At 46.6% G+C, this 20,474-nt stretch overlaps 1 protein-coding gene across 1 annotated transcript in view; it reads left to right on the top strand.

Moving 5' to 3' along the window:
- The window catches only part of LOC105720743 (ephrin-B3), a 128,512-nt gene that overhangs the window by 28,404 nt on the left and 79,634 nt on the right, over positions 1–20,474 (top strand). The window contains exons 8-15 of the mRNA XM_064378359.1: positions 2,949–3,177; positions 3,933–4,043; positions 4,528–4,766; positions 7,116–7,307; positions 9,472–9,677; positions 10,151–10,280; positions 10,547–10,729; positions 12,200–12,414. Coding sequence (XP_064234429.1) covers positions 2,949–3,177; positions 3,933–4,043; positions 4,528–4,766; positions 7,116–7,307; positions 9,472–9,677; positions 10,151–10,280; positions 10,547–10,729; positions 12,200–12,414 — 1,505 coding nt within the window. The remainder of the gene's footprint in view (positions 1–2,948; positions 3,178–3,932; positions 4,044–4,527; positions 4,767–7,115; positions 7,308–9,471; positions 9,678–10,150; positions 10,281–10,546; positions 10,730–12,199; positions 12,415–20,474) is intronic.

The raw sequence follows: 20,474 nt of genomic DNA, 5'->3' as shown, positions 1-20,474 counted from the left end.
TTCTACTACAGCTTCATAAGATCAGGAATTCAATTAAAAAAAGCTGAGCGCTAAAATGATAAAATTCGAGAATGAGATAAAAGGGAGATTGCGGATTTTAGGAAATGAATAAAGCAGCATGTTACAAAACTAGTAGATTGGAAACAGCAAGGAACTGAATTGCTAACCCACAAAACCCTATCACTGACAGAGGAGAGGCTTGAGGTAATCACAGTGTGTGCAGAAGAAAACGCCAAGGACATTAACACAATTAGAGAAGCTAACAGATATGAAAGACTAACACAGATGATCTTGTATAGAGCGCCAACAAATGAAACAATAGAAACGTAAAAATAAGATACAAAGAACTTGCCTGAAATGCAGATGGAACTAAATCTGGGAATTAAGAAGGACATACTGTATTCCACAAAATCCGTTACACGGTGTTTAATGTCAATATACATCTTTGTTAAGCGACTACAATTGTAGGAAAAATTAATTCCTTAGGAACATCCCCTATGTGGTAATCCTGCTAAGAATATGTAACTTAAATCTGACAATAAAGAGACAATCAGATAAATCCAAATTAAAAGACATTTTGGGAAAAAAAAAACTGAACTGGACTATTAGAAATAGCAATGTCGTGACAGGAGAATTGTTTGAACACAGGAGGTAGAGGTTGCAGTGAGCTGAGATTGTGCCATTGCACTCCAGCCTGGGTGACAGAGTGAGAGTCTGTCTCAAATAAAAAGTAATAATAATAATAATGCCATGAAAGAAAAAGATTGGGGAATGGTTTAAAATTAAAGGAGACTATGAGACATGACCATGTGTGATATTGGACTGGATTCTGGATAGGGATTTTCAAAGCAATGAGTTAATAGAACTCAAAATTGAAAGTTAGTGTGAAAACTCATAATATTTTTCATAATCTTTTTTTTTTGGAACAGAGTTTCACTCTTGTTGCCCAGGCTGGAGTGCAGCAGTGCGATCTTGGCTCACTGCAACCTCTACCTCCTGGGTTCAAGTGATTCTCCTGCCTCAGCTTCCCGAGTAGCTAGGATTACAGGCACATACCACCATACCCAGCTAATTTTGTATTTTTTAGTAGAGAAGGGGTTTCACCATATTGGTCAGGCCGGTCTTGAACTCCTGACCTCAGGTAATCCACCCACCTCGGTGTTCCAAAGTGCTGGGATTACAGGCTTAAGCCACCGCACCCAGCCCATTAATATTTTTTTCTTACCACCTTAGAAAGGGGTCTTTTGGGAAGAAATAATATAAGCATTTATTTGAAGCTCAGCAATTCCTTTATAGCTACTTCTATTTCTTTTTATTCACTTAAATTCAAGTAAAATTAAATTTAATACTTATAATTAAAAACAGCTTGATTCTATTTAAAAATAATGATTTTAATTAAATTTTCTATATGTATATAGCTATAGGGAAATATGTAGAATAATGTTTTCTCTAATATTAACAATTAATTTTTAGGTGGTGGAATTTTAGATGACATTTTAACCTTTGTCTTTGTACTTTTCTTCGTTGTTTCAATTATTTATAATCAACATATGTCGTCTTCACAAGAATAATCGTTGTTAAACTTTTAAAAAATGGACACAAAAATGCCAATATTTATTTCTGGGTAGTAGGAAGACGGATAATTATTAATTTCTTCTTTGTGTTTTACTTTGTTGTAAAAATTAAATAAATTGTCAAGACTAGTCACAAAAGCACTAAAAAAAACAAAACAGATAAGTCTGATATTAGGATGGGAATGGACTAGGACTTTCTACGTATGTAGCTGTCAGAACTTTAAGGAGTTTTCTATTTAATTACATGAAAGATATATGTTTTTATATGTAAACAGCAAAAACTCACTATAAGCAAAATTGCAGCATAAATGAAAAATTTGGGAAGAAATATATGCAACCAGGCCGGGCGCGGTGGCTCACGCCTGTAATCCCAGCACTTTGGGAGGCCGAGGCGGGTGTATCACGAGGTCAAGAGATCGAGACCATCCTGGTCAACATAGTGAAACCCCGTCTCTACTAAACATACAAAAAATTAGCTGGGCATGGTGGCGCGTGCCTGTAATCCCAGCTACTCAGGAGGCTGAGGCAGGAGAACTGCTTGAACCCAGGAGGCGGAGGTTGCGGTGAGCCGAGATGGCGCCATTGCACTCCAGCCTGGGTAACAAGAGCGAAACTCCGTCTCAAAAAAAAAAAAAAGAAAGAAATATATGCAACCAAAATGGAAAACGCTAGATAATTGTCTCTTCCTTCCAGTCCTTCTCCCTTCTGCTTTTTCCATGGCTGAAGTGCTTCACCCATTCCATCCTTTTTTCTTTTTTTTTCTTTTTTTTTGAGATGGATTCTCCCTCTGTCACCCAGGCTGGAGTGCAAGGGTGTGGTCTCAGCTCACTGCAACCTCTGCCTCTCGGGTTCAAGCGATTCTCCTGCCTCAGCTTCCTGAGTAGCTAGGATTACGGGTTCATGCCACCATGCCTGGCTAAATTTTGTATTTTTAGTAGAGATGGAGTTTCACCATGTTGACCAGGCTGGTCTTGGACTCCTGACCTCATGATCCACCTGCCTCAACTTCCCAACGTGCTGGGATTACACGTGTGAGCCACCATGCCCGGCCTTCGCTTTTTCCCTATCCATCCATTCATCCATCCGACAAACATTGAGCATCTAGTATATGCCAGGCACTGTCCTAGGTTCCGGAGTCGAGATGGACAAAATGTACAGTCCCTACTCAAAGCATACTCTCTGCATTTCCTCCCCACATCTCTGGATATGGAATCTTAAATTCCTGAAGAGAACACAAAGCACTTCATGGCACTTCCTCTTAGAGAAGGATCAGGTTACCTTGAGGGACTTGACAAAGAACTCAGCCAGGCTTTCGTGACTGGGTGTCATGGCTGAGTCTGGAGACTGAACTCTGATCTGCTGTCTTCCGTGCAGAACCAGAAACAGCTTGTTTACTTCATTCGCCAAGTACCGGTCCCCATCACCCCGGAAAACTTTGAGGCAACTGTGCGGTTTGGGACAGTGCGGGGCCCCTATATCCCAGCTCTGCTTCGGCTGCTCAATGGAGTCTTTGCCCCTCAGATCTTTGCAAATACAGCCTGGCCTGAGAGCATTCGAAATGATTTTGCTTCTCATCTGCACAGGTTCTTGGCCTGCCTGACAGGTAAGTGGGAAGACCAGAGTGACTCATTTCTCCTTAGTGTCCCCCAACTGTACAACCAATGAGATGGTGGGACATACATTTGAGTGCCTGCGTGGAGGAAGTATTCAGCATGCTTATTGAATGGGTAGAATAGGGTACTAGATCTGCCTTCTAATTGGGAGTTTTCTGCTGTAGAGCTGGTTGGCCAGACCTGCTCCAGCTTACACTTGGACCATTTTTTTTTTTCTTTTTTTGAGATGGAGTCTCTATCTGTCACCAGGCTGGAGTGCAGTGGCACGATCTCGGCTCACTGCAACCTCTGCCTCCTGGGTTCAAGTGATTCTCCTGCCTCAGCCTTCCAAGTATCTGAGACTACAGGCGCGTGCCACCATGCCCAGCTTATTTTTGTATTTTTAATAGCATCGGCATTTCACCATGTTGGCCAGGATGGTCTCAATTTCCTGACCTTGTGATCTGCCCACCTCGGCTTCCCAAAGTGCTGGGATTACAGGCGTGAGCCACCGTGCCTGGCAGACTTGGAAATTTCTGAATACATATGGGAGAAAGGGAAATATAGGTGCCATGGGGGCAGTGGGTGGACTTGCATGTCTCGTGGTAGAGAGTGTTGAAGGTGCCATACAGATCTTTGATTTTATTTTACGACAATTTCTTGTGATGCGTATACTTCCTGGCCCCCCATGATCATCAACCGTGATCCCTGCTGGGGCAAGAGCTCATCCCTTCTGTGGACTTCCACAGTCCTTTCCTTTCCTTAGACACTCGGTACAAACTGGAGGGGCACACGGTCCTCTACATCCCTGCAGAGGCCCTGAATGTGAAGCCTGAGGTGGTGGTAAAGGACAAAGAGCTGGTACAACGGCTAGAGAGTGAGTGGCTGGCATTGCCAGCGTCACCCAGGGATCACAGCGGAGAGGGAAAGGGGAAGCCCAGTTGCTGACAGTGGAGGTGGATTGGGAGGTCTCTGTCGGGGTTGCAGGGAGGGAAGGATGCTATTGGCAAGCAGTGTGAATAAATGCAGGAGATTGGCTGGGTGCGGTGGCTCACCCCTGTAATCCCAGCACTTTGGGAGGCCGAGGTGGGCAATCACCTGAGGTTGGGAGTTCGAGACCAGCCTGACCAACATGGAGAAACCCCATCTCTACTAAAAATACAAAATTAGCTGGGCATGGTGGTGCATGCATGTATCCCAGATACTTGGAAGGCTGAGGCAGGAGAATTGCTTGAACCCAGGAGGCAGAGGTTGCAGTGAGCCTAGATTGCACCATTGCACTCCAGCCTGGGCAACAAGAGCGAAACTCTGTCTCAAAAAGAAAGAAAGAAATGCAGGAGGTTCTGTACTCTCCCCTGCAGCCTCCATGATCCACTGGACCCGGCAGATAAAGGAGGTGCTCAGTGCCCAGGAGACCGTGGAGACAGGAGAAAATTTAGGTCCTTTGGAGGAGATTGAGTTCTGGCGCAACCGATGCATGGACTTGTCTGGCATCAGTAAACAGCTGGTGAAGAAGGGAGTGAAGCACATTGAGTCCATCCTGCGCCTCGCCAAGTCGTCCTACTTGGCACCCTTTGTGAAACTGGCTCAGCAGATTCAGGTTTGTGAGTGGATCAAAGGCTTAGCAAGAAGTGGGCAATGGTTGGGATGATACAAGGGACTAAGGAGAGGGAGCCAAGGCAATCTTCAACAGCATAGACTGACACACCCAGGGTTCGGCCTTGTACTTGCAGAAGAGCATAAAAATAGTAGAATAGAGAGTCCCAGGTTGGGCACGGTGGCTCATGCCTGTAACCCCAGCAGTTTGGGAAGCCGAGTCAGGCAGATCATCTGAGATCAGGAGTTTGAGACCAGCCTGGCCAACGTGGAGAAACCCTGTCTCTACTAAAATTACAAAATTAGCCAGGCGTGGTGGCAGGTGCCTGTAATTCCAGCTACTCAGGAGGCTGAGGCAGGAGAATCGCTTGAACTCGGGAGGCGGAGGTTGAGGTGAGCCGAGATCGTGTCATTGCACTCCAGCCTGGCGAACAAGAGTGAAACTCTGTCTCAAAAAAAAAAGAATGGAGGGTCCCTAAGGAGGGAGACATCAAGTTAACCAATAAAAGTTTGTCGAGTATCTTCTGTGAGCACAACCACTACTACCCAGCTGGGAAAATAAGTTTACACAAAATGGAATTACCAGACAACATGGGAGCCAAAGATGAGCTCATATGGTTCAGTCCAGAGAGTTACAAGATAAATCCTTTTTTTTCTTTGTTTGAATCCCCCTTCCAATGAAAATCCAAGGAAAAGGGATAAACACTTTTTTTCTTTTTCTTTTCTTTTCTTTATTTTTTTGAGATGGGGTGCTGGAGGCTGGAGTGCAGTGGTGCCATCTTGGCTCACTGCAACCTCTGCCTCCTGGGCTCAAGGGATCCTTCCACCTCAGCCTCCTGAGTAGCTGGGACTACAGGTGGGCACCAGCATGCCCGGCTAACTGTTGTATTTTTTTGTAGGACAGGATTTTGCTATGTTGCCCAGGCTGTTTTCAAACTTCTGAGCTCAAGTGATCCACCTACTTCAGCCTCCCAAAGTGCTGAGATTACAGGCATAAGCCATCTCACTGGGCCTAATTTTTAAATTTTTTTTGTAGAGACAGGATCTCACTATGTTGTCCAGGCTGGTCTCATACTCCTGGTGATCCTTGGCCTCCCAAAGTGTTGAGATTACAGGTGTGAGCCACCATACGTGGCCAATAAACACTAAAAAAATAAATTTGATACAATATGGCAAGCTGATTATGTTAGTGCTGAGTCACACAGGAGGTAAGAGCGGCCTGTAGAATACAGATAGAAGACCTGTGTTCCTAGGTGAAATTTTCAGCTGGGTGTTAAGGGAATTGAACCATAACTAACTGGATTAGCCCAAAGCCCTGGTTGAGAACAGGGCAGTGAAGGGGACTGTGTGACAACTATGGGGATGAATAAGAGGGATGTGCAGCCAGTTGATCAACAGCAACAGAGTGTCCACTTAATGCAGAGTTACGAATTCAGCTAGAGAAAATAGAGGATCAGGTCGGGCGTGGCGGCTCACGCCTGTAATCCCGGCACTGTGGGAGGCCGAGGCGGGCAGATCACGAGGTCAGGAGATGGAGACCATCTTGGCAAATATGATGAAACCCCATCTCTACTCAAATACAAAAAATTAGGCAGGCATAGTGGCATGCACCTATAGTCCCAGCTACTCGGGAGGCTGAGGCAGGGGAATTGCTTCAACTGGAAGGCAGAGGTTGCAGTGATCCTAGATCACACCACTGCACTCCAGCCTGGTGACAGAGCAAAACTCTGTCTCAAAACAAACAAACAAACACAAAAAAGAGGAATAGACACAAAATCTAGACTCGAGGGAATTCTCAGTCTGGTGGGGAATTTGGGGCACACATATGAGAAAAGACAGGAAAGTTGACATGTGCTAACTCTGGTCCGAGGGCTCCCAGAGACCTGAAGTGACCGCTACTGTGTAGGGCTGATGGAAGGGCTTCCTCGTAGAGGCAAGCAGGATGGGGTTGAAAGTGGTTAGAAAGCTCTTGCGGACCGGGTGTGGTGGCTCACGCCTGTAATCCCAGTACTTTGGGAGGCCAAGGCGGGCAGATCATGAGGTCAGGAGCTCAAGACCAGCCTGGCCAACATGGTGAAACCCCATCTCTACTAAAGATACAAAAATTAGCTGGGTGTGGTGGTGCACACCTATAATCCCAGCTACTGCCTCGGAGGCCGAGGCAGGAGAATTGCTTGAACTAGGACCCGGGAAGGGGACGTTGCAGTGAGCCAAGATCGTGCCACTGCACTCCAGCCTGGGCTACAGAGTAAGACTCTGTCTCAAAAAAAACAAAAGAAAAAGAAAAAAGCGCTTGTGTTGAATCAGTGCTTTCCTGTGCATTCATCTACTTTTCGTCTCTCTTTACTGCCAGGATGGCTCTCGCCAAGCACAGTCGAACCTGACCTTTCTGTCAATCCTGAAGGAACCTTGCCAGGAGTTGGCTTTCATGAAGCCCAAGGACATCTCTAGCAAGTTCCCTAAGCTGATCAGTCTCATTCGAATCATCTGGGTCAACTCTCCCAACTACAACACTCGGGAGAGACTTACCTCGCTCTTCCGAAAGGTGTGCATATGCCGAGGGCAGGCTGGAGGCGTTTACGAGGGTGGCCAGGTTTTCTGAAGGGGGAATGCATTTGGCAGAGGATCATGGTTCAAAAGATAGTGAAGATGGCCCTTCTGCTCAGAGACTGAAGTCTTCTACCTATGTCATCTGCTTAAGGGTTGCTCAGCCTTGGACCCTGGGCTGGACTTTCTGTTTCTAGATGGAGGTGGCTTAGGCAGGAAGAGGGGCTTCAGAATAGGAGTTGGTGGAACACGGGGAAGCAGCAGGAAGAACAGACCCCCAGGCTGAGCTGTGTGGAAGGAAAAGCTCTTCTTCTCATTCCTCAGGATGGAGATTGCAGTGAGGGAGAGGTGGATTTAGGAAAAGGCACTGGCTCTTGAGGAGCAGAGCCTGGTGCATTCACTTGGGGGTGACAGAGCCAAAGAGTGGGAGAAGGGACTGTGAACTGAGAGCTTGCTGGGCAGGGCAGCTGCAGAGCTGGGCTGAGGCAGAGTAAGAGGCCACCTAGGAGAAGGAGTGGACATAGAACCCAGAGGTGTCGTCCTGGCCAGCGGTGGAGACCCGGGGTGGGATGAGTTTCAGGAGTCAAATCAAGGAGTAGGGGGTTGAGACACGAGCACGGGCAGGGGGATGTAGAGAAGGAGTTGGGTGTAAAGGAGGTGGGGACAGAGGCTGTGGGGACTCCTTCCACAGATGAGCAATGAGATCATCCGCTTATGCTGCCATGCCATCTCCCTGGACCGGATCTTTGAGGGATATGTCTCCTCCAGCAAGACGGACCTGCAAGGCTGCATTTTCTGTTGTCATGCTTGGAAGGATCACTACCTACAGGCTGTGCAGATGCACACCCAGTAATGATACGTCTCCCTAACATCCCACATAGCAACTCCCTTGACATCCCTATACCAGGGTAGATGCTGACTTCTTTCAAGTGTACTTTATTTAGCCTCTGGGTTGTATTTTCCTAGACACAGGAGTTTCTACGTCTGGCATCTGTAGCTCATTGCCTTGAGTTCCCCTTATTTTAATAATCTCTCCTCCCTGATCCCAGGAACCCTACCTGGTCTTTTCCTCCTATCTTGACCCCATAGTCTAAAATTCCATTATGTATGAATCTGCTCCTAGAACTCAGATCCTCTGTCTTCTGCCTGGTTCTTCTCACCTTAAATCTCTTCCCTTGGGATTCAGGAAACTTGCTTCTTGGGATCTGGTTTTCTAGGGCTTTCCCTGAATGCAGGGCTCGCAGTCTAGCTTTGCATAGACAGACTGATGCCCTTGCCTTCTGATTCAGCCAGTCTTTCCCCTGACACAGGTTCTCCAGTCGGGGCTGGGTCCTAGACCAGACCAGCATCTTTGCTCAGGTTGATGCCTTTGTGCAGCGCTGCAAGGACCTTATTGAGGTGGGAAGACCGAAGAACCAAGAGCCAACAGCAGACCCTCCAGAATCCCTCCCCACCTCCCACCCCAGGAACCAGGGGAAACGAGGCAGAGTCTAAACACTGAATTTACAGCTGGGCGCGGTGGCTCATGCCTGTAATGCTAGCACTTTGGGAGGCTGAGGCGGTAGATCACCTGAGGTCAGGTGTTCAAGACCAGCCTGACCAACATGGAGAAACCCCGTCTCTACTGAAAATACAAAAATTAGCCTGGTGTGGTGGCATATGCCTGTAATCCCAGCTACTCGGGAGGCTGAGTCATGAGAATCACCTGAACCTGGGAGGCGGAGGTTGCAGTGAGCTGTGATTGAGGCAGTGCACTCCAGCCTGGGCAACAGAGAGAGATTTTGTCTCAAAAAAAAAAAAAAAAAAATTCTCAGGCATCAAAGAGAGAGAGAGAAAAAAAATTAAACTTATCACGTTGGCTCTTCCTGCACAATTGTGTGCCCTACCACCACCCCGCTATTTTTTTTTTGGCATTTGCCTGTTACCACTGCCCTCCTATCTCATATTTCATTCTGCAGCCAAGGTTCATTTCAGCAGCCTCCTGCCCCCGCCGGCAGCTGGTTGGTCCTCCCTGGTTTTTAGACATTTCTTTCTTTCTTTCTTTCTTTTTTCACTTGCCATCACTCCCAGTGATGTTTTTAGACATTTGAAGCTAAACCAAATAGCTTGGGACTTATAAGTTTGGAAGGAAAGCAGGAACCCTCACGCTAGCTTCTTTTTAGGTATGTGACTGTCAGTATCACTTCGCCCGCTGGGAAGATGGCAAGCAGGGTCCCCTTCCTTGCTTCTTTGGCGCCCAGGGGCCACAGATCACACGGAACTTGCTGGAGATTGAGGACATCTTTCATAAAAATCTGCAAATGCTGCGAGCCGCTCGCGGGGGCATCCTGGATGTCAAGAACACCTCTTGGCATGAAGACTACAATAAGTGAGGGAACTGCAGGCTGATGCCAGGCGTGGGCAGGGAAGGCAGACCAGGGAGCCAAGAGTGGGAGGAGTGGTGAGAGTGTGCAAAGGAAATGATGGAAGGACAGATCGGGATGCGGAGGGTGTGGACAGGAGAGAGTACAGGGGAGGGAGGTGGCAGCTTGGGTTGTGGGTTCCAGAGTGAGCCTTTCAGGACTTGAATCTTGGTTCTGCCACATACCCGATATGTGACATTGGGCCAATGACCCCACCAGCTGGTGTCTCCACTTCCTCCTCTATGCAATACAGTTAGTGATAGAACCTATCTCACAGCATTGTTTTGAGAATTAAATGGATTCATGTAAGTAAAGTCCTTACAATGCCCAGCACACAGGAAGCCCTCCGTACTCAGGAACCCATGGGACTCTTCCTCGGGGGTTAGACTTGGGGGCAGGCGAGTGCACTCAGCTTCCACATGCCTCTCCACTGGTGCAGGTTCCGTGCCGGAATCAAGGACCTGGAGGTGATGACCCAGAACTTGATCACCTCGGCCTTCGAGTTGGTGCGGGACGTGGAGCATGGCGTGCTCCTGCTGGACACCTTCCACAGGCTGGCTGCCCGAGAGGTGCGGCTGCCCCTCGGTGTCCTCGGCTTTCCGTCCCAAGTGCTTTCCTGGAGTCCCTTCTGAGCCTTCCAGATGCTCTCCTGCTTCCACGTGGGTCTTTCTTCATGTCTAGAATCTGGGTGCCTCTTGTCTTTCTTCTGTTCCTTGGCTTGGCATCCCCAGGGAGTGTGACTCCCGCAGTGGGGTGCAGCTTTCCTCTGGAATGAGTGACTGGAGGGAACCTGCCTCCCTGGGCATGTCGCCAGCCTCTGCCTCTTCTTCCCTAGGCTATCAAGCGGACTTATGACAAGAAGGCGGTGGATCTCTATATGCTGTTCAATAGTGAGCTGTCCCTGGTGAACCGTGAAAGGAACAAGAAGTGGCCGTACCTAGAGCCCTACATGGCCCCCTATTCTGGACAGGCGCGCTGGGTGCGCATCCTCCGGCGTCGCGTCGACAGAGTCATGACAGTAAGTGCCTGGCCTTCTCTAAACTCTGTCCTCAGGGAGATGGCCAGGTTTGCAGGCTGTGTCGTGTGCTGGGAAGGATAGAGGATGGCTCCTGCGAGGTTCCTCAAAGAGTCTTCGTGGCCAGCACCCATGTCGGCTAGGGGAATGGCAGGTTGAGTTCAGTGAGGTAGGTCATGGGTTAAGATCTACAGAGGCGGTCAGCGTGGCTGGTAACACATGGAATGTTTTAGGAATTTCTTTTTCTTTTTTTTTTGGAGACAGAGTTTCACTCCTGTTGCCCAGGCTGGAGTGCAATAGCCCGATCTCGGCTCACCGCAACCTCTACCTCCCAGGTTCAAGCGATTCTCCTGCCTCAGCCTCCCGAGTAGCTGGGATTACAGGCATGTGCCACCATGCCCGGCTAATTTTGTATTTTTAGTAGAGACAGGGTTTCTCCATGTTGGTCAGGCTGGTCTCAAACTCCTGACCTCAGGTGATCTACCTGCCTTGGGTTCCCAAGTGCTGGGATTACAGGCATGAGCCACTGCGCCCGGCCTTGTTTTAGGAGTTTCATATCAGGCTGCAGAGGAGGAAGAGGGCCAGATTCTGGGGTGTTGAGTCAGCAGAAGATACAGCCTCATGATCCAGAGACATGGAGAGGTGAGGCCCTTACAGAGCCTGGTCACTCTGCAAGCACAGGCACAAAGAAACAAGAGGAAAACATTGTTTTAAAACTTTTTGGGGCTGGGCACGGTGGCTCAGTCCTATAATCCCAGCACTTTGGGAGGCCAAAGTGGGTGTGGATCATTAGAGGTCAGTTCACGACCAGCCTGGCCAACATGGTGAGACCCCATCTCTACTAAAAATACAAAAATCAGCCAGGTGTGGTGGTATGCGCCTGTAATCCCAGTTACTCAGGAGGCTGAGGCAGGAAAATTGCTTGAACCCGGGAGGCGGACTTTGCAGTGAGCCGAGATTGCGCCACTGCACTCTGTCTCAATAAAAACAAATAAACAAAAAACCTTTTTGGGAATACAGGTTGAAAGCTGTTGAGGTAGTGACCTGCCATCGTGCAGCTGGTTCTGGTAGAGTTAGGTAGGCTGCAGATACCTGGAGGCTGGTTTGGGCTTGGCGGGCTATGCCTGCGCTAAGAAGGGCTGACCCTGGTTTTCAACCTTGTGCCTCATATCCTGCCCTTTCTGTGATTGACTTTTTTCTCCCAGCTTTTTTTTTTTTTTTTCCTGTACTGATTCTCTGTGCTTCCCTTTTCTCATTTTGACTTCTATTCTCATCGTGCCTTGGTCTCTTCCTCTCACCCTCCTTTTTGTCTCTACCTTCCCTCTAAGTTGTCAAAAATCAATCCATCTCCATAGCATACATGTGGTCGGGGTACGTGCGCATGCATGCATGTGTAGGTCTCAGGGCAATGGTGGCCCCCGGAGGAAGGAAGGCGGCAGACAGGCTCCACCTGCCTATTCTTCTTCCCCTCAGTGCCTTGCTGGTGCTCATTTCCTGCCCCATATTGGGACTGGAGAGGAGAGTGTGCACACCTATCAGCAGATGGTCCAGGCCATTGATAAACTGGTTCGAAAAACCTTCCAAGAGTGGACGTCAACGCTAGACAAGGACTGCATTCGGCGGCTGGATATCCCACTGTTGCGAATCAGCCAGGAGAAGGCGGGCATGCTGGATGTCAACTTTGACAAGTACAGGAGCCACCTGGCCCCTTCTCTCTAAGTGCCCCTTCTCCAGCTCTCCTGAGTTTAACTCCCATCTTTTGGCTCCTCTCTTCATTCTTCTCTCTCCTTCTTATACTACGATATGTTTGCGATCAGCATTTTACTTTTTTTTTGTCTCTCCCCATCCCCCACCCTGTTATCAACATTTTAATTTTACAACTTATCTTAAAAAAAACAAACAAAACATGGGTCAGGTGCAGTGGCTGACACCTGTAATCCCAGCACTTTGGGAGGCTGACAGGGGTGGTCACTTGAGCCCAGGAGTTCCAGACCAGCCTGGGCAACGTGACAAAACCCAGTCTCTGCAAAAAAACCCACAAAGATTAGCCAGGCATGGTGGCAGAAGCCTACAGTCTCAGCTACTCGGGAGGGTGAGGTGAGAGGATCACTTGAACCTGGGAGGCAGAGGCTGCAGTGAGCTGAGATCACACCACTGCACTCCAGCCTGGGGGACAGAGTGACCCTGTCTCAAAAACAAACAACCCCAAAAACTACTCCACTATCCAACTAAACCAGAGATGTAGCTGTTCTGCCACTAGATGGCAATGATGGCTCAGCTAAGTCACTCAGACCTGCGCCTCCGTCCCAGCTTTCCTGAGCATTGGTGGGGCTGTCAGACCATGTCTTCCTCGCCTGCAGCTTTATAGTTATGAAATTGTCATACTATATTCATTTAAAATGTAATTAATCAATTAACTAATTTATTAAAAATACATAGTGAGTGGCTTCCACGTGTCAGGAGCTGAAATAGGCACAGGCAGGGAATGTATACATCGGCCAAGTCCCTGCCTTCAGGGAGGTTAGGCTGCCTCTCTCTAGGTCAACAGCTCTACGCTTGGAGTGGGGCTTCCTGTTCACATAAGATGCTTTGAGGTTGTGGCTACTAGTGTTGACTTTCACTCAAAATGTCCATGCTTGAGCCTGCCAACATGGCGAAACCTTGTCTCACTAAAAATGCAAAAATTAGCTGGGCGTGGTGGCACACACCTGTGATAATCCCAGCTACTTGGGAGGCTGAGGCAGCAGAATCGCTTGAACCCAGGAGTCAGAGGCTACAGTGAGCCAAGATTGTACTACTGCACTACAGCCAGGGCGACAGAGTGAGACTCTCTCAAAAAAAAGAAAGAAAAAAAGGCCAGGTGTGGCAGCTCATGCCTGTAATCCCAGCACTTTGGGAGGCTGAGGCGGGTGGATCATGAGGTCAGGAGTTCAAGACCAGCCTGGACAACATGGTGAAACCCTGTCTCTACTAAAGATAAAACAAATTAGCTGGGCATGGTGGCACGTGCCTGTAATCCCAGCTACTCAGGAGGCTGAGGCAGGAGAATCGCTTGAACCGGGAGGCGGAGGTTGCAGTGAGCGGAGGTTGGACCATTGCATTCCAGCCTGGGCAACAGCCAGACTCCATCTCAAAAAAAAAAAAAAAAAAAAAAAAAAATGCTGGGCACAGTTGCTCATGCCTGTAATTCCAGCATTTTGGAAGGCCGAGGCAGGTGGATCACCTGAGGTCAGGAGTTCGAGACCAACCTGGCTAACATGGCGAAACTCCATCTGTCTCTCTTTTTTTTTAAACCCTATCTCTCTAAAAAAAAAAAAAAAAAAAGTCCATCCTTGTGGGGCCAAATGTAGAAGGGGCTTTACCAGAGAAGTCCTGTGTGGAGATAGAGTCCCAGGGACAGATGAGACCTCGAGTGTTTGTCCTGGGCGAGTGTCTGTCCTGGGCAGCACTAGCCAGGGGAAGAGGGCACATTCTGGCTGAGAAAGGAAGCAAAAGAACCAAGATGGGGAAGCAGAGCGGAGTGTCAGGTGAGAGGGGTGAGGCAGAGGCATCAGTGAGAAGTACAGGGATGTTGGGAGCCACACGGATGAGGAAGCAGTTGAGGAGCAGAGTGTGAATGTGAATGTGTCCAGGCTGAGAGGTTTGAGAAAAGGCTCCAGCCAGTGAGGGATGTTGGAGATAGGCTTTGCTGAGCTTCCTGGTGTTATGAGTTATGGCCAAGCACGAACATGTAAACATTGACTCATAATGAGTAGTCTGTAGTCCCAGCTACTCAGGAGGCTGAGGTGGAAGGATTGCTTGAGCCCAGGATGTCGAGGCTGCAATGAGCTTGATTGTGCCACTGCACTCCAGCTTGGGCGACAGAGCCAGACCCTGTCTCAAAAAAAAAAAAAAAGAAAAGAAAAAAGATATGCCATATGTCAGCACTGATTGGTAGCTACCTCCTTCTACTCACCAGGGGTCAGCCAGTGAGAGTGATTACAGCATGAACTTCAGTGCTAAATAGTCTCAAGTTCAAACCCTGGAGCATTTTGCCACATGACCTCAGGTGAGCCGTTGAATTTCTCTGAGCCTGAGTTTCCTCATCTACTTAAAAACGTTTTCCGGCAGGGCAATGCCAGCACTTTGGGAGGCGGTGGCGGGCGAATGAAGAGGTCAAGCGGTCAAGACCATCCTGGCCAAATGGTGAAACCCCGTCTCTACTAAAAATACAAAAAAATTAGCTGGGCGTGGTGGCACCCCCGTGCCTGTGGTCCCAGCTACTCAGGAGGCTGAGGCAGGAGAATCACTTGAACCTGGGAGATGGAGGTTGCAGTGAGCCGAGATCGCGTCACTGCACTCCAGAGTGAGACTGTCTCAAAAAAAAAAAAGCAACTTTGGGCCAAATATTTATGGCCTGGGTTTATCTGAAACCCAAATAATGGCTAAACGGGGCTTCTAGATAGAAGAGGTACCTGTTTCTGTCCTTTGGGGATTGTTTTCTAGAGAGATATTATAGGATACTTTACATTTTTGTGGTTTTAAGATAAAACTGCCTCAATCCAGTAAATAATGGAAGGGAGGAACATGAGCATAGTGAAGGATTTTGAAAGTCTGGGCTGATCACCAGTAAAGAAATCCAAGACAGTTGCAGCTTCCAAAACTTATCAACACTTCAAGGAAGTGCAGATAACTTTATCAGATTTGCTCTTTGTGTTCAAGCTCTGGTTAAGATCTTGAAATAAGCAGACTGTTCAAACGTCCTGATGTTCCTTGGAATTACCTGGCTCTCTTAGTCCTGGAGCCTTCCAGTCCCTAATAGCCCTTATTTTATCCCACAAGAGGTTTTGTGATCCCACCTTATATCCCAAATATTTGAACTCTGAAGTCCAAATTGGCTTTTATCACGTTTTACAGCCAGCTTTATAGATTGCACTGAACACAAACATATTCCAGACGTCATCCTTACCCTGGCTGAAGGAGCTGTGCTATCACTCTGTGTAGAGCAGAGCAGAATTTCCTGAGAGCAGGAGACGAGATACTGAGCTTTGTTTTTTGTTCCCAGAGCTTCTCTCTTCTCTTTTTACCCCAGTCATAGAGTGCCTTCTCCCCCAGGTCAGCCCGCTCTGGGCTCTAAGCACTCAACTCCGCTGGCTTTCCTTTCTACCTCTACTGCCTGACCACTAGTTTGGAGATAAATTATGAAGTATTTTAAAAAAGTCGTCCCCCAAACAGATTTTTATTTATTTATTTTTTTGAGATAAAATCTCACTGTTACCCAGGCTAGAGTGCATTGGCATAATCTTTGCTTACTGCAGCCTCTGCCTCCCAGGCTCAAGCGATCCTCCCACCTCAGCCTCCTGAGTACTAGGAAAACAGGCACCCGCCACCATGCTCAGCTAATTTTTTGTATTTTTGGTAGATGGGTTTTCACCATGTTGCCCAGGCTGGTCTTGAACTCCTGAGCTCAAGCCATCCACTCACCTCAGCCTCCCAAACTGTTGGGATAACAGGCCTAAGCCACCTTGCCTGGCCCCCCCCAACAGATTTTTAAAGAAAAAATTATATATATATATATATATATATTTTTTAGAGACGGGGTTTCTCCATATTGGCCAGGCTGGTCTCGAACTCCCAACCTTAGGTGATCCACCCGCCTCGGCCTCCCAAGTGCTGGGATTACAGGCCTGAGCTACCGCGCCTGGCCTAAAAATCATATTTTTTAATAAAATAGATTTTACATTCTGGAAATTTCTTGACAAACTTCTGTTAAAGACTGAACGTCATTCAAAGGTTCCTCCCAGGATTTTCAGCTCAGCGTCAGGAAGGTATTGCCTGAATTCATCCTGTTGACTGACACATTAAAATTGGATAATTGGCCTTGAAGTTACTTTGAAAATCTTGCCAAGATGAGAGAATGAAGAAACGTTTTGGTGCAATGTTGGCCAGCATACATGCCCACGTAGGCTTGCCCAGATGTACATGAACAGTGACAAATCTAAGGCATCCAGCTTGAAGGACATGAGAATATGTTTATGCTACTAGAAATGTCCCCGTATCTGTTCTCTCCACATCCTTATAACACAGCGTTTTGTTACATTGATCTTTGGAGTTTATCTTGTTATGGCTCTGTTAGTATTGTTTACTGCTGAGTTGTGTAATTTTACATTGTTATAGTTTTTCCTTTGGTTGTACGATGTTTTGCTCTATTTGGAATTTAAAATTATCTCATTATTATTATTATTTTGAGACAGAGTTTTGCTCTTGTCACCCAGGCTGGAGTGCAGTGGGGTGATCTTGGCTCACTGCAACCTCTGCCTCCCGGGTTCAAGCGATTCTCCTGCCTCAGCCTCCTGAGTAGTTGGGATTACAGGCGCCTGCCACCATGCCTAGTTAATTTTTTTGTGTTTTTAGTAGAGACGGGTTTCACCATGTTGGCCACACCAATCTTGAACTCCTGACCTCAGGTGATCCACCCCCTTTGCCTCTCAACGTGCTGGGATTACAGACCTGAGCCACTGTGCCGGCTACCTCATTATTTTTGTTAGCACAGCGTTTATTATCATTAATTCTTCCACACCAACCAATAAAACCTTTTTGAGAAGCATCTTTCCTCACAATCTGACATGCCCAGTATTGGCGCCAATGTTTTTCTTTGATCTGTTCCTTCCCTGTCCTCCTGCTTCCGTCCAACTGGTATTGGTTTCAAGGCCTGTTACAAAGCAGTTACCCTGGGACTTCCCTCAGCCTCTTTTCTCGTGTGATTTCGTATTTCCTTTGTCTTCCTCTTTCTTGGTTTATGCCTTTGTTTTGTTAGTGTGTATCCATTAGTAGCTTCCTAAGAAACTGTGCATGGGAGGTAAATCTTTTGAGTTTTTGCATGATTGGCAACTGCTTTTCTGCCCTCTACTTGTTGGACATTTGACTGGGTTTGGAATTTAGCCGATTTCTAGTAATTTTCTTTGGCTTTGGCCTCTCTCTTTTACTTGGGAGGCTTTCCTTAAATGTCTGGTGATCCACTGCTCATTTATACTTTTGAGAGGCTTACTCACTTTGAAGAAATTTTAGCAGTTTTAAAAATACCACATACGTTAGCGGAGATCTTCAGGATTTGAAAAAACAGCATTTCTTCTTCCACAATCTCTTAAAGCATGTATCACAAGTATGTGAGCACTTGAAAACCATTTCATTCTTGGAAGATTCTTCTCCAGTGAAGAAGGTGAAAACACAATCCTTTGCAAAGTTTGAAATGTGTTGTTATCTCCAATATTGTTAATTCAGTGCTTGCCTGTTGAAAAGATTTTAAAAATTCTAGAATTTTCGCCTCAATATTCTTTCCAAATAACATTTCAGCAGTATTTAGAATGCAGAGTTTCTTGAGCATATCTTTAGGTCGTGGGAACTTTTATCCTTTGTGATTAAAAAGTGAAATTTTATTTTTAAAACCCTGCAGATTAAAAAAATCAAGTTTTTTTTTTTCTTTCCTCAGTGGAGTCTTACCCTGTTGTCCAGGCTGGAGTACAGTGCCATCATCTTGGCTCACTGCAGCCTCCATGTCCTGGTTCAAGCAATTTCTGGCTAATTTTTATATTTTTAGTAGAAACAGGGTTTCAGTATGTTGGCCAGTCTGGTCTCGAACTACTGACTTCAAGTAATCTGCCCACCTTGGCCTCCCAAAGTGCTAAGATTACAGACGTGAACCACCTCATCCGGACTTTTGTTTGTTTTGTGTGTGTGTGTGTGTGTTTTTGAGACAAAGGTGCACTCTGTCATCCAGGCTGGAGTGCAGTGGCGTAATCTTGGCTCACTGCAACCTCTGCTTCACAGGTTCAAGCAATTCTGCATCAGCCTCCTGAATAGCTGGGACTACAGGTGTGCACTCCCACACCTGGCTAATTTTTGTATTTTTAGTAGAGAAGGGGTTTCACCATGTTGGCCAGGCTGGTATCAAACTCCTGACCTCAAGTAATCTGCCAGCCTTGGTCTTCCAAAGTGCTGGGATTACAGGCGTGAGCCACTGCACCCTCAAGTGATTTTTATTCAAGACTTTTTTTTTTTTTTGAGACGGAGTCTTGCTCTGTTGCCCAGGCTGGAGTGTAGTGGCGTGATCTTGGCTCACTGTCACCCAGGTTGGAGTGTGGTGGCGTGATCTCGGCTCACTGCAACCTCCACTTCCTGGGTTCAAGCAATTCTCCTGCCTCAGCCTCCTGAGTAGCTAGGACATCACCATGTCCAGCTAATTTTTGTATTTTTTTTTAATTTATTTTTTTCCCATTCACCCAATACAGTTAGATTTTTGTATTTTTAGTAGAGACAGGGTTTCACCATGTTGGTCAGTCTGGTGAATTCCTGACCTTGTGATCCGCCGTCTCAGCCTTTCAAAGTGCTGGGATTACAGGCGTGAGCCACTGTGCCTGGCCTGATTTTTTATTTTTTATTTTTCAAGAGGAAGTCTGTCTCACTCTGTAGCCCCGGCTGGAGTGCAGTGGCATGATCTCACTCACTGCAACCTCCAACTCCCAGCCTCAAGCGATTCTCCCGCCTCAGCCTCCTGAGTAGCTGGGTTTACAGGTATCCGCCACCATGCTTGGCTAATTTCTGTCTTTTTAGTAGAGACAGGGTCTCACCTTGTTGGCCAGGCTGGTCTCTAACTCCTGACCTCAAATGATCCACCCACCTTGGCCTCCCAAAGTGCTGGGATTACAGGCGTGACCCACCACACCAGGCCAAGATTTTTTTTTTTTTTCAAAAATATTCCGTATTTTCTTCTGGTATTTTATGATTTTATTATCTACATTTAGATCTTTGATTCATTTGAAATTTATTTTGGTGTAGGGAAAGAGGTGCAGATTCAAACTGAATTTCATATTTCATTGTTTGTTTTTTCCAGATGGCTAGAACCATCTCATTTAGAGTTGACCCAATCTCATTTAGTGAACTGCCATCTTTATAGTGACAAATTCCCTAGTATATTTGTGTCTATTTTGGGATTCACTATTCTGGTATCTGTCTATTCATGGGCAGGAACCAAACTGTTTTAATTATTGTCCTCGTTACTCTTCTTTCTTCAGAGTTTTCCTGGCTATATTTAATATTTATCTCCCATAAGAGTTTTAGAATCAATTTATTTAGTTCCAAAAATAGTCTCATTCCTATTTTTATAGGCATAGAGATTTGGTTAAATTTATAGGTTAACTTTAGAAGAATGAATATCTTTATGATTTTGAGTCTTTCCAAGAATAGTTGTGGCGTGTATGTGTGTGTGTTTATGTTTTGAGACTGGTTCTTGTTCTGTCATCCAAGCTGGAGTGCAGTGGCACGATCTCAGCTCGTTGCAGCCTAGACCTCCTGGGCTCATTGATCCCCTTCCGCCTCAGCCCCTCAAGTAGCTGAAACTAACAGGTGTGAACCACTGTGCCCGGTCAACAGTGTTTTTACTTTCTATGTATTTCAGTCCTGCCTTTTTCCCCTGTCATTTTACACACACACACACACAATTGCTGATTAATTCGTGGTATTTTATTTTTATTGTTTTAATTGTCATTGTCTCATTTCCTTGATAATAATATCTAACTGGTTACAGTTTTTATATTGAGAACTTTGATTTTTATGAGTTTATTTTGTACCCAGCAACTTTACCACTATCTTATGTTTAAAATCATTTTTTCCTTTAAGAATATTTTTTTCCCCCGAGACAGGATCTTGCTCTGTCGCTCAGGCTACAGTGCAGTAGTGCGATCTCCGCTCACTGCAACCTTTGCCTCTCGGG

The sequence above is a fragment of the Aotus nancymaae genome, unplaced genomic scaffold, assembly GCF_030222135.1.
Source record: "Aotus nancymaae isolate 86718 unplaced genomic scaffold, 86718_ANA_hifiasm-v0.15.2.pri h1tg000018l, whole genome shotgun sequence".
In the NCBI taxonomy this organism is placed as follows: Eukaryota; Metazoa; Chordata; class Mammalia; order Primates; family Aotidae; genus Aotus; species Aotus nancymaae.
The sequence above is the reverse complement of the archived record's forward strand: the minus strand, read 5'-3'. Positions and strand labels throughout refer to the sequence as shown.